Consider the following 14,313-nt stretch of genomic DNA (forward strand, 5'->3'; position numbering starts at 1 on the left):
CTGCAGTCCAGGGTAAACATCTAGCCCACCTTTTCATAGCCAGGATGAAAGCCATGGCTGCTTCTCCAGAGTCTCAGTTAGTTGGACTCTCTTTTCCAACATCCAAGAGTAAGGTTTCCCAAGCAGGATAACGACTGTGATCTTTCAGTAGCTCAGATACTCTATGGCCCCAGTTTTTTTTAAAGAAATTTGGACCACAAGCCCTTGTTGAGTCTCCACTCAGCAAGTGTTGTCCAATACTCCTTGCATTGTTAAAGAGGCACTTCAACATGACATCCAAACAATTAATTCAGCATTTTGGGGTGAATCTCATCCACTGTCTGCTGTATGCAAACAGTGATGGACTCATCTTCCCCAAAGTTCTCAGACTCTGGCGTTTCTACAGAGGACATGGTGTTTGGACTGAGGTGATCCTCAAAGTGCAGCCCCTTCTACTCCTATTGGTGTCATCACTCGGGGTCAGCAGCAGTGACATGCAGTCAGGGGATCCTGATAAGATCCCCAGAACCAACCATCCAACCTGGCAACACCTAAACTATCAAAGTACTGCTACAGTAACTCAGTTGACCTGTGCTCTTCCACTGAACTCATTTGGTATCATTGCCTAATTTGTGTACTCTCTTTAACATTGTATTAACTTATTTTGTAATTCCCCCTGAAGTTATTTTCATATATTCCTGAACACAAATTTGTGCCGTAAGTTTGCTGAAAACTGCTTCAAGCATTGTTTAAGAGCATCAAAATCAGGAGGTTATCCTTTTTCCCATCAAGTAAACTTTTGAAAAATTTACCAAAGTCTAAAATAAAATAGTTATTTCCAAGTTTGAAAATCTTCTTGGTTGACCCTGCCTTCTATGTCAAACCGAGCTGCAACAGTGAACAAGTTGTTCCTGGGAGAGGCCCAGCCCTCTTTTCCTGACATGGGCTCTGTGGGTTTACAGCTTATATAAGACAGAGGCTCTGTTTTACCACGGCATGTCTTCAGCAAGCAAAACACTTGCTGTTAAATGTTTACAAATATTGTAACATTATTTGCATGCTTTTTCCCCATTCCTTCTTTATGATTAATACTTTTCTGTCAACGACACGTTATTAGAAATATAAGTTCATACAAGTAGAAATTAAAACAAAAATAATCAAACCTTCTGCATAAAACCAAAAATGACTCATAATGTCTCCCTTTCATTTCTACAACAACAATAACAATGGCAATAATAATTTACTTAAGGTTAAATTTAATGTAAATTGATGACAGTGTCATATGTTCCAGAAATGTTTTCTCTGGTCTGTTTTCAGCAAACGAAGTTAGCGTCAATCAGTTTGATTTAAAAAGAGTTTAAATCAAACTCTGTTAACACAGTCGACCTGTGGGCCTGTGAACGCCCAGTGAAACCAGTTTGACCAAGCTGTCAGAGCGTTCCTCTCTTTCTCCCTCACTCATCCTGAGCAGATCTTGTCAAAGCGGCCAACACGTGGCAGCGCAGGGCCGTTCAGAGACCTACCTTCAGAAGCAGAACCAGGAGGGGGTCAACACCGCGGTGGTACTTCTTGGAAGGATAGGTGGTGCAGTTTAGGCAGACAGGGTGGAAAAGTTGGGCTGTTTGGAGCCCAGCTGAGAGCGCGGAGAGAGGTTCAGGGGAAAGGGGAACAAACGTGAGAGTAGACAGAGTAATGGGAGGGCTGCTGGAAATAACGGTTTCAGGTTTCTCCTGATGTCACATTTAGAGACACTCCTCTTCCCAAACAAGAGTAACAGAGAGGAGTCAACTGTGATGGATTGCTTCATGGGAATTACATACTCTCGGTCAGCCAAGAAACACTGGAGCTATTGACTTGTTTCAATGTTTAACAGCCACCAAAACTATTTGACATTAACATATGGAATCAAAAAATAATAATATGGAGAGCTGGGGGTGGGAGAGCTGCGGGTTGCACAACAACACTGGGCAGTTCTGCACGAAAAGCAAACTGGAAAAAAACTTGTGACTTCAGATCAGTATGGAAAAGGTTCCACAGAAAAGTAAATACATGAACAGTCCAAGTGACTGACGTGAGCAGCGGCTGAAATGAGTCGTTCTACAGCTACAGATGGTTAAACATTCACACATTCCCACAACTGCAGTTTCTGCTGCGTTTCCTCAGGAAATGTCTGTCAGCAGCATGGATCTCTGGAGCTCATTTAACAACCTTGATGGTTTTATAAGAACCAAACTAGTTAGTGTTTGGTTCTGAGAAATCAATGATTATATCCTTTATGCTACAGTTATATTCAATCCTTTGTTTACAGGCTTTTTTTATATTTAAAAATCATAAGCATGTGAGGATTTGGAGTTTGTGCGTGTTTTTTCAGTTAACTGAGTGATTGTTTCCAGCTGTCCCTCGTTTTCCCTTGACTACCCTCTGCGTATTTCGCCCCACCTGTGTCACCTGCTCCCTGTCGCATCTTTGTCTTGTGTACTTCCTGTGCCTACCTGTGTCTGCTCCTTTCTCACCTGTGTTTGCTGGATTTGTGAACTTATCACCATTAAAACCATCATTGTTTCACTTCCAACCTGCGCCCTACCATATCCATTCTCGCCACAACCAACCGCAATTCATGAAAAAGCAGTTCTCTGAGGCCATCTTACATTAGTTACAATAGTTCTTTCACTGATTAATAACCATCTTATGAATTTAACATGAGTCATGTGGACATGGATATGGCTCCTTTAGAAATATTAATTGCACAGAGGTTTGCTGCAGAGATGATGTTTGTTTCACTTGTATCTGTGAACAAGCTGTGGCGAGATCAGATGTCACCATGTTGTCTTCTGAATAGAGTTAGAAAGAGCTCATCAGAGGATTAGAGAGGCAACATGAGTTAAGCTGGCCTGACATGAGACACAACACACACATACGCACGCCAGGAAACAACATAGACACACACTAGTCAACACATTAGGGGCCAAACATTACGAGGAGCCGTCTCATCCCAGCTAGGTGTGTTAGCTGCACCAAAAGGAAAAGAACTGTCATAAAATGGTCTTTGATATAGTTATTAAAAATGCCATTATAGGGTTTCATAGTGTGGCACAATGAAAGAGAGCAAGGCATTAAAATAGTAGCCCCCCATTTTATTTTTATGTTAAAGGTCACTTGCAGCGTGAAACTACTGTTAGAATCTATTATTTTTAAAAATGTATGAATTTCGCCAACAGAGCTGCTATAACCCGCGTGTTGCACTGGAAGTGCCCGTCATTCTCCGCTGTGCAGCAAGTAATCAGTTCATCTCATTATACCTTTATTTACAACCATTTAAATTCTAATAAACTTTTCTTCACCAGAGCTCAAGGCCGCCAAGAAACGCTGCACATGTTGGCGAGAAAGACTTTTATTGACCTTATGGCCTTTTAGATTTGTTTCACTGCAGTTTTATTGACTTTCTTATAATACATTAATGTGAAATATAACGGGCTGGTTTTTTTTTAAAAAAGCACTGCTCATTCTTATTACCTTTTTTTTATTCCTAGTTTAACTAGGTGGCGTTGCTGCTGTTTTCAAGTTTTGTCCACATATTAGTGCCACTCGGTGGCCACAGTATGGACTGGAGATTTGCTAATGGAGGAACAATTTACGGTTCCAGGAAAACTGCTAATCCGCCGCCAACTATGGCCATGCTAGCCTTATTATTCATGGCAGGTTATGTTGTAAGGAAGGAGCTGTTGCACAGCAGAGAGCAAGGGGGAGGTTGTGAGAAGCACATACACAAGCATGCTTGACAGTGGTAAGAAATTCTTCAGGGCTCTGGGTTTTTTCAGAATGAGAAAAGTGTTAATGCAGATGGGTGAGCTGAGCTCAATTTCTTTATTCATAGATCTTTTGTCATAACCTGGAAAATATGTAAAAACATTGTAACAGTTACATACTGCAGCTTTAAGCAGATTATTGGTTGATGGATGATGGGCAGCAGGATTAGATATGTGTTTACCTATAGATTTTTTCATTACATCAAAACTTTGGCATTAAGATGTTAGGCTGGAGTATGGGGGGAGAATTACGCTTTTACATTAGGCTGGAACATTTATAAGATGCGTGCAAAGGCTTACAAGATAAAAGGACTCACAACAACTATGTTTAAATCTTTTTTTCAAAAGTTTACACAAAAAAACTGAATGTCAGTTGAAGTGTATATTGACATAGTTCCCACTCACTCACAACAAATCTTCATATCCAATCCAATATAATCACATAATAAAATGTGGTTCCAATTGATCAAAACAATGCAGTCAAATTCAGTTTATTATTCAGCTTGCAATAAAAAACAAATGCACTGTGTTTCTGACTTGCATCGTTCACTCCTCCTGGACAAGCATGTAGTGACAGCGCACCATCACTCACATTGAGTCACTGACTTTGCAGCAGCCATGCATGTAAGAACAGCCCCTCTTCCAGAAAGAACCCTCCAGCAGAACCAGAATCTGGCTCAGCCTGATCAACCATCTGGTACAAATGACTGAGGGTTTGAGAAGACAGAGCACAAAACAGAGAGCAGTGCTGCTTTTATAAACTAGGATCAAAGAGGAGTGTACGTAAATGAATTTGAAACTGTTTGATAGGACTGAACTGACAGGACCTGTTTTGTAAGCATTTTGTTGTGAATCTGCACTGCACGTTAATTAAAAAGTAATTCAATTAGAGTAAAATATGATACTGTAGAATATGATACTGCAGAAGCAGCCCCAAAAGTTCCCTTTTGTTGGAAATGGAAAATTACTGATCAAGACCAGTTGACAGGAGCAGAAGAAAATCTGCCTGCTTGAAAGAGAAATAGATGTTTTACAAAAGGCTTTTTGTAAAACAAGTTTATATTATAGTTTTTAAGTCGGTTCTTATGTGCTCTCTGCTTTCCTTAAGTTATCTCTTAAGGATTGCCAATCTGTTTAAGCTGCTATTAGCACTCTGATAAACATGTGTTAGTCTCACTGCGAGCTCCTCTCGACCAATCAGAGCGTGAAGATCCACTTAGCGGTGACGTCGCTAAGCTTCTTACTGCTGCAGGTGAATGGAGGAGGAAAGTAAATGCTTGTTTACACTGACTTGGGACTAAATAACAGAGCAGAACACTTTTTGCCTGAAAGCAGATTAATTTGAGGGAACAGATTAACAACTATCGTTCTCGTTTTCATAATCTGGAGGTCAAGTGTGGACTGTCTGAGCTGATATGGAGTGCAGCGGGAAGGTAACTGCTGCTTGATCAATATACCCCTTCCCAACACAGTATCTTTGTGCGAGAGCAGTCTCTTCAGGCAGCTTAAATTCTGTCCATTCATTTTGGATTCTTAAGGGTATTTTTCTATTTAGTTACTATTTAAGTTATTTCAAATTGTATCTAAAACATATTTATTTGAATGTGAGAAGTTCATTAGTTCATTTGTAATTGGATTGTTTCCTGGTAGTTGTTTTTTTTTTTTTTATTCAGTAAAATATGGTTGGAAAATGTTCCTCTTGCCCGTCCGCACAAAACCAAACCTCGACAACAGTCTATGTGATTACGTAATACATTATGTAACATTGGAAAACATTGGAAATATGAATAAAATCTATCCATCTGATGACGAGTGAATAGACCATTCCACCTTTAATAGAATAGAATAATGGTCTTAAAATAAACAAGAGAAACTCGGACATGTTTGATGGGCCTCGCCTCTGCCCCTTCTCCCTCCACCTTCAAATCAAACTAAATTGGTGTCAATGAATTACGCCACATGGTGATTATTTATGCTGCTGTTTGTGTTTTTATGAAGATAATGCAAGTTTACACAGGTCATCAAAAGTCAACCAACCGCATTACACAAATCAAAGTATAAAATATTTGTGCTGTGTTTGTGCTGCGAAGGGTTTGTTTGAGCTGCTTGAGTAGTTAGTTTTTAAAAGGACATTAGGGCTGTTTAATTTTTATTGATTCTACGATACTGATATTTTTTTCCTCAAAATATCAATTTTCCATCTTCAAGTATCGATACATTACATCCTACATTGAGTTTTATGTCAAATCCACATGAATTAAATGGCAGCTATCACACATGGAAGGTTTTTACCCAGTTGCACATGTACATTAAAAATGACATGTAATGAAACAACCAGATGCAATTTATGAAATAATGAAATAAAATACATAAAAAACATTATCTAATATAAGTGAATGAGACAAAAAAGGATCCTTGTCTGCATAATCAAATACACAAACCCACACAATTAACATTTAAACAAAACAAATATATAACAAAAACATTTATTACATCAGTATTATACAATCAGTTCAATTAATTCAATCCAAGTCCATGGAACAGTTAAAAAATGTCACCAAAATCACTCTGTCCCTCTAAAATATTTCAGAAAATCTTAAAAATGTATTGAATCATATTGTTTGTTGAATATCATGATATATATCGTATCATGAGCGGAATATCACATATAGTATTGTATAGTGAGATTAACGTATCGTCAATTACAGGTAATTTAGGTAATGTATGAGGGGGTTGACAATTTGACCTTTAAACTTTCATTAATATCTTCTTCATAAAAGCAGCACAAGTAGACATTTTAGTGAGCATAAATGCTGCACAGTTGATTGTAACAAATGTTGTTTTTGTTTAATAGAATCAGGGGGATTTTTGATGACCTCTGGAAACTTTTATTAATATCTTTAAAATTATAGTAGCACAAATGAAAAGTTTTACTGCACGCATTTGACACCAATTTTGTTTGCTTGAAAGAAGGAGAGGAGCCAACTTCAGTCAGGAGTTTGACGGAGAAGTTGCAGCCCTGTTACCTTGCAGCAAGAATGTTGTGGAGTTGAAGACGATGTCATACACCTGCAGGCAGCACAAACATTTGGAGGGGAATGCAGCGGCACCATTAACTATCTCATGCCACTTTGGCTGCATACTGACCCTGTAAAGGCAGTATGCAGCCAGAAGCTGCCATGTACCTACAATCCAACTATAAATCTGGTTAATGTTTATGTGTTTGTGTTCCTATAAACTTTGCCTTGTGTTTTTTGCTTATGTTTTTTCTGTCCTAGTTTCTTGTTTCATTCATCTCCTTGTCTCTTAGATCTATAAGTTCTAAGACCTGTAGCATTTTCCCCCCATCAAACATAACACCACTTAAAACTTGCAAAAGGAATACTTATTATTCAAATGAAAAGGCCAAAAAATAAAACAACACGTCCACAGATTAATGGCCCAGTTTGTCTACACACCAGCAAATACAGAAAACACTCGTACCCCAAAAGATTATTGTGATCCAATCCCACAAAACTGGAACTTTTCTTAGATTCCTTTTATTCCATTGGAGTAAAAACTTAACTCAATATCTCTGTCTTGATATTTTCCGGAGTCATTTTTAAATGTTTATTTCTTTTCCCAACTTTTTGTTCGTATACAGGTGACGCCCCAGTTGATGCTGGCAGTGGGGACAGCTGTGATCGGCTCTCTGCAGTTTGGCTACAACACGGGTGTCATTAACGCACCTCAGAATGTGAGAAAGTCTTAGTGATCAGGAAAACAGGAAAACACACTGTGCTGTTTTTATATATGCAGGACAGTTCTCATATCAAACCACTTATTTGTATCCAGACAATAGAGCAGATACATTCCAGATTTAGACAACATGTCTTCCTCTTTTCTTCAAAGCAGCCAGACTTTCTTGTCAGAAGTTCAAAGAAAGAAAGTTCCAGAGTAGTTGCTCAAGTCTAGGCATGTTCCACCTAAAATACGAAATGATTTAAGCTACCCAGGATTTTATGTATGGAAGATCATAAGTGTCACAACAAAAATAAATTAAAAGATCTCAAATTAATTTTTATTCATATACAAAGTTCTATTAAAATGGAGATACACATGGCAAATAAATCAGAAAAAATTATGGAAATTTTTGTTGATGTATCATTTATATCAAATTACTAGTAAGTGACTGATCGGCTGCTAAGTTGCTACAGGTTAACCAATCAGATGTTAATTTAATGAAACAGTAGCAGTTGAAGTTATTTCACAAAATACTGCAGAACATGAAATATATTTTTTCTCCACATTTAGTTACTTAATTGAGTAAATGATTGTGGCCTTCTAAATATACAGCTAGATTTCATTATACCTTTGATCTATTTTTTCCACTTTGGGATTTGTCTGTAGTGATAATAACAAAATATATTCTGAAAAGAAAAACTGACAAATCTTGTCCCAGGTGAAGCTTTCAGCTCGTCTCAGGTTTCATGGAAACATTGTAGAGGTCTCATCACCTCCTGTCCAACTGACACAAGACAAAAGTCCAATCTGTTCCTATGGTTCACATGGATCCAGACTGTCTGAGTCGAGCAGCTTTGACCTGACTGTTTTCTGTTTGTCTTAAAGATCATTGAGAGCTTCTACAACACAACATGGATCAGCAGGTTTTCAGAGCCCATTTCTCAGAGCACCCTGACAGCTCTGTGGTCTTTTTCTGTGGCCGTCTTCTCCGTGGGAGGAATGTTTGGCTCCTTCTCTGTTGGCCTTTTTGTCAACCGCTTTGGCAGGTAAGATGTCGCTCGTGGAGAGAAGAAGTTTGGCTCGGAACATAAAAGTAGATTCTTAATGGAAAAATGAATCTGATCTTTAAAGGAGGAACTCCATGCTCATGGCCAATGTGTTAGCCTTTCTTGCTGCTGTGTTTATGGGCTTCAGCAAACTGGCAGCTTCCTTTGAGATGCTCATCATTGGACGTTTTATAGTGGGTTTGTACTCTGGCCTCTCTACGGGGTTTGTACCCATGTATGTTGAGGAAATCTCTCCAACGTCTCTTCGTGGCGCCCTGGGCACGCTGCATCAGCTCGGTGTGGTGATTGGCATCCTCATGGCCCAGGTGAGATCCTTAAACCCTCAGTCTTCCTTTCCTCTTGAAAAATCAGGTTTACTTTGGCACATCACCTGTTTCACAAGAATCCAGAGACATTTTTATACCATTCGCTGCAGAATTCACTGAAGTTTCTACTAAATAGGGCATGTTGCTGAGTGAAGGGGGCTTAGCAGCGCATACAAGTTTGTGATGGACACGCGTTAAGTCCCGCCTCCTGGCTCTGATTGGTTGTTTCTATTTAGTGTTTTGGGAGAAGGCGGCGCTCAATTTTTTTCACAGATTATCTGTCCCATAATATTCTGACATGTCATATTGTTAGAGACAAAATAATATTTACATATTGCAGCTTTAACCATTTATAGGGTTGTGGTAACAAATGTAATTTGGTTTCAGACTGTACCCCATAGCTCTTCCTGTTTAGCCCCTCAACTAGTGTGCAGAAAATTTTCCAGAAGATGTGACTTGCTGAAGCAAGTGAGCGATAAAGCTAAGGTCTTCTGTGGCTTAGAGACCATTAGAAATGAGAACTTAATGCAACTCCTGGTGTCATTATGTGAAGCTATTGGGAAAATCAGAGAAATGAACCACTAGAACACAAACATCTGGCAGATATCGCAGAACCGCAGTAGGAGAGTTTTTGAAAAACTTTAAATCAAAATATACAATGACTCATTTTCATTGGTAAAAAAAACAAAAACCTGTATTTATTTTTTTGCTGCTGGTTTGTTCAGGTTTTCTTAATGAATGAATGAAATGAACTGTCTTTAGTGTAATCTGAAAACCCTTGACCATTTTATAATTGCTCTGTTTTTACTTCAGTTCTCATAAGGTCTGTGTTGTGCTGCAGATCTTTGGGATTGAATCCATTTTGGGGAATGCGTCCCTGTGGCCGCTGCTGATGGGGTTCACTCTGCTGCCGGCCTTGCTGCAGTGTGTTCTGCTGCCGTTCTGTCCAGAGAGCCCCCGCTACCTCCTCATTAACTGCAATGAAGAGAGCAAAGCCTGCAGCGGTAAGATCTACACATATTCATCTGTATGTGTACGGAGTCCTGAAACAGAATGAATTACTTTTCTTCAGTGATGTTACATAAAACAAGACAAATAAAACTAGTCTTCACTTTCACTACCATCCAACCCAATAACTATAAATTATTATAGTAACATGTTTTATAATGATAAGCTAAGTAAACTACTAAGTCATATCTTAACACTGATTCTTAACTGTGATTGTCTCTAAACAGTAAAATACTCTCTAAATAATTAAAGGATTTCTTTTTATTTACATACCACCTTTGTTGTTTGCGGTATGAAATTTGGACTCAGGTCCCAGATCAAAAAATTTACCCCACACAATATATATATATATAGATATATAGATATGTGTTTAAATAATTTATGAGATGTAGCTGTATTTGGTGCAGCCTGAGTTCATGAGTCCGACTGCTGAAGGGAAGAAACTGTGGAGACGGAGGAGGATTGATTGATTGATTGATTGATTGATTGATTGATTGATTGATTGTAGTGTGTCTCTGAACAGTTAAAATACTCTTTAAATAATTTACTTGATTTTAGACACAAAGTTAAAAACAAAAAGAAAATTTTACTTACAACCAAATCTGGTTTATTAACACAAAATCAGGGCTTACTGAGGTCTGTGTTATCTGTGTTAGCGTTTTCCAAACAGCCTGAGGGTATTGTTGTGTTTCTCCAGTCCTAATGAAGCTGCGGGGCACCGACGAGGTGAGCGAGGACATACAGGAGATGAGGGAGGAGAGCCAGAAGATGATGAGGGAGAAGAAAGTGACCATTCCTGAGCTGTTTCGCTCTCCCATCTACCGCCAGCCCATCTTGGTTGCCATCATGCTACAGCTGTCGCAGCAGCTGTCTGGAATCAACGCTGTAAGTAGGGAAGAGAACGTTTTTATCATCAATCTCTTCAACCTTCAATGCCACCGAGATTACAAGTGAACCAAACTGTATAGTGGTGACATGACCACCAAAGACTTTTGAAGAGGCGGTATTATGTATTTTCTATGCACAAGCTGTGTTTGGAGAACCAAAATGTATCACTATGTTTCTGATTATTCTCACCCTTGGCAGGTATTTTACTACTCTACTGGGATCTTTGAGCGAGCAGGAGTTTCACAGCCTGTGTATGCCACCATTGGTGCTGGGTTGGTCAACACCGCCTTTACTGTCGTTTCTGTAAGTTGCTAAAGAGCATCGGGGCAGGAGATGTAAAGACTCTGGGAGACTTTGCAGTGCTGCATTTTGTCTCTTTGCTGCAGCTGTTTGTGGTGGAGCATGTGGGCCGACGACCTCTTCATCTCATTGGGTTGATGGGGATGGCGGTGTCTGCTGTGTTTTTAACTGTTGCCATGGCTCTGCTGGTAGGTGTTCCTGACCTTTGATGCTGTATGCATCTGAGACTTTTTATTGTACAAAATGAATGTACCTCATCTTGTTTTGCTGCTCAGGACCAGCTCAGGTGGATGTCCTATATCAGCATCGTGGCCATCTTCAGCTTTGTAGCCTTTTTTGAAATCGGCCCCGGCCCCATCCCGTGGTTCATCGTAGCTGAGCTCTTCAGCCAGGGGCCCCGGCCTGCCGCCATTGCAGTTGCTGGTTTCTGCAACTGGTCTGCCAACTTCATAGTGGGAATGAGCTTCCAGTATGTTGAGGTGAGAAAGGGTTCAATTTTAATCAGAATGCAGATAAACTGGGACTGTTTTTCTTTGTTTTCCAAATATGAACGCAACTGTGGTGTCTACTTCAGAAAAATTACACTGAATAATAAGTAGTTGTGCCATATTCCATCAAACTGATTTTATTTTAGCCTAGTTTTTAAATTATTATGATGAATGTTTGTGATGTTGAGATATGGGAGGCATCTGACAGGTTATGTAAACCGAATTTCCATTTCATTTCTATGGTCATGAGCTTTGAGTGATGACTGAAAGTACGAGGTCATGGATACAAACGGCCAAAATGAGTTTTCTCCGTAGAGATAGGGTGAGAAATCTGGTCATTCAGGAAAAACTCAGAGTACAGCCACTGCTTCTCCACATCAAGAGGAGCCAGTGGATGTGGCCTCCACACCTCAGCAAGAGGACGCCTCCTGGATGCCTCCCTAGTGAGGCACTTCCCACTGGGAGGAGACCCTGAGGAAGACCCCGGACACGCTGGAGGAACCGTGTTTCTCAGTTTGCTTGCGAACACCCTGTGATTCCCCCAGAGGAACTGGTCCAAGAAGCCGGTGAGAGGGAAATCTAGGCCTCTCTACTTAGGCTGCTCTGTCCATAACCCAACCCCAGAGCAGCAGCAGAATGGATGAAATTTCCATTTTCATCTTTTTCTTATCTAATTATTTCTAACAGTTTGTAGATTGTAACTCAAACATTAATCTCTAAAATCAGACACCACCAACTATTCTGGGGGAGAAAACTCCCAGAAACACAAACCCTCCACAAAAACAGGAAGTGACCTGCAGCATGGAGGACTTTCCTGTTACGGTATTCTTGTTCCTCACCAGCAATAAAGCTGGAAAAGACATTGTTCTTTTTTACTCGACTCAAATTTCTTCCCCCTTAATAAGAGCCAGAAAGTGAGATTTAGGCAATTATTGCGCAAAATACGTATATTTGAAAATATATCAACATCTTGATCTTATGTTATGGAATATTAATAACTAATTTCTTTTTATTATAAAGTTTCAAAGGATGGACACTAAATCTATGTGATAAAAAGAACTAAGCAGTAACTTGGACTCTGTTCGTAGAAGTCTGATGATTTCCCCCCCCCCCCCCATCAATAAGAGTATAATGAATTAAATTGAAACTAAATAAAAACTTAATGCTACTTAACAAGCTGTAATGTTGCATCCACCATTTACATGGCCTGGTCATGACACATTAAACTCTTGTTGTCGCAGCAACTCCTCGGTCCCTATGTCTTCATCATCTTCACCGTTCTGCTGCTCGGCTTCTTTGTCTTCACTTACTTCAAAGTACCCGAGACAAAGGGTCGCACCTTTGATGAGATCGCAGCAGGTTTCCGCCACTCCTCTGGTCAGGGGGCTGAGAAGTATTCAGCTCCAGAAGAATTCAACACGCTCAAGGGGGATGACCCTGACCTGTAGACGCTGTCAGCACGCATCTGCAACAAGTCACACTCATGCTCAACGGCTCAATGTAACACTGCTGGTTTAATATTCACATGGATATTTATAGATTTATATTGTAGCACGAGGTGTCATTGTGGCCTTAGTCTGTAGCACAAAATGTTTTTATTTTTTTTTATTTTATGAATCTGCCATAAAAGTGAAAATAATGCAGACTCTCCAACAGCTAAGACTTTTGGTCAATCAGAAAGAGTAAATTGAATTTGCAGTTTGCCATGGCTGACTTCTTGCATCAGTCTCAAGTTTGTTTTTGCTCTATCTTCATTTATAGCATTTACAGAAGTTAATTATTGAATTTGTCATTTCGGGTTTTGTATTGTGTTCTGCTTCAACCAACTGGTTCACTGTTAAACTATGTGTAATAAGATACAATGTCTGATAGGTCAAGTGTGTGAAATGTGTGTATGTTTAATTAATTTTAACATTTTACTGTCTCCTGCAGTGCAAGAACTTTTCTATGCATACTGTACTTATTCTATTTTTATCATCAAAGGTAGTCGTAAGTCAATGTTTTGGTACTCAGAACTTAAATCAACTTTATATTGTGTCTAATAGTTGTATTTTACTAGTTTAAAATGTCTCAGTGTGTACCAGAAAATTAAAAAAAAAAACCCTGAAAACATTGTATTCATTTACGTAGGCATCTCAAAATATTTAAATTAACGTCATACAGTTTAATGTGACTGGTACACTTAAACAGATGCCTGAATGTGGTTTTCTTTATATATTATTTTGTATTTATATTTTATCTCCAAATTTGTAGACAAAAGTAGCTTTTTGCTGTACTGTCTGTGGAAAAGAGATTGGTGACTTTCATGTTCAAATGCTGATACCAAGCGACCACCAGATGGTGCTGTTCACTCTCTGCAGACACCCTGAGCAGCAGCTCGTTTCTACATAAACTATATTGGCAAAAGTACCTGCCTTGACTCACATATGAGCTTAAGTGAAATCCCATTCCTAGTCCATCCATCCATCCATCCATCCATCCATTTTTTTACACCTTCATCACACTGGGGTCAGGAGGGGTGTTAGTGCCTCTCTCCAGCTGTCTCTAATTCATCCCAAAGGTGTTCTATCGGGTTGAGGTCAGGACTCTGTCCACACCAGGCTCTACCATCCGTGTCTTTATGGACCTTGCTTTCTGCACTGGTGCTCAGTCACGTTGGAAGAAGAAGGGCCCAGCTCCAAACTGTTCCCACAAAGTTGGGAACATGGAATTGCCTAAAATGTCTTGGTGTGTTGAAGCATTTAGAGTT

At 39.5% G+C, this 14,313-nt stretch overlaps 2 protein-coding genes across 2 annotated transcripts in view; one reads left to right on the forward strand and one right to left on the reverse strand.

Annotated features, from left to right (window-relative positions):
- Nucleotides 1-1,678, reverse strand: part of slc38a5b (solute carrier family 38 member 5b) — a 12,733-nt gene extending 11,055 nt beyond the window's left edge. The window contains exon 1 of the mRNA XM_015001581.2: nt 1,503-1,678. The gene's annotated coding sequence lies outside the window, so the exon portion shown is untranslated. The remainder of the gene's footprint in view (nt 1-1,502) is intronic.
- A 5,663-nt stretch (nt 1,679-7,341) lies between these two features.
- Nucleotides 7,342-13,674, forward strand: LOC106926582 (solute carrier family 2, facilitated glucose transporter member 1-like). Its single transcript, XM_015001585.2, has 9 exons — nt 7,342-7,521; nt 8,394-8,554; nt 8,640-8,880; nt 9,722-9,884; nt 10,586-10,773; nt 10,975-11,079; nt 11,163-11,264; nt 11,352-11,555; nt 12,806-13,674. The coding sequence occupies exons 1-9, from the start codon at nt 7,444-7,446 to the stop codon at nt 13,010-13,012; spliced, it is 1,449 nt and encodes a 482-aa protein (XP_014857071.2). The 5' UTR covers nt 7,342-7,443; the 3' UTR covers nt 13,013-13,674.
- Nucleotides 13,675-14,313: the final 639 nt, after the last annotated feature.

Source organism: Poecilia mexicana, unplaced genomic scaffold, assembly GCF_051168715.1.
Source record: "Poecilia mexicana isolate PSO_F unplaced genomic scaffold, ASM5116871v1 scaffold_7, whole genome shotgun sequence".
Taxonomy (NCBI): domain Eukaryota; kingdom Metazoa; phylum Chordata; class Actinopteri; order Cyprinodontiformes; family Poeciliidae; genus Poecilia; species Poecilia mexicana.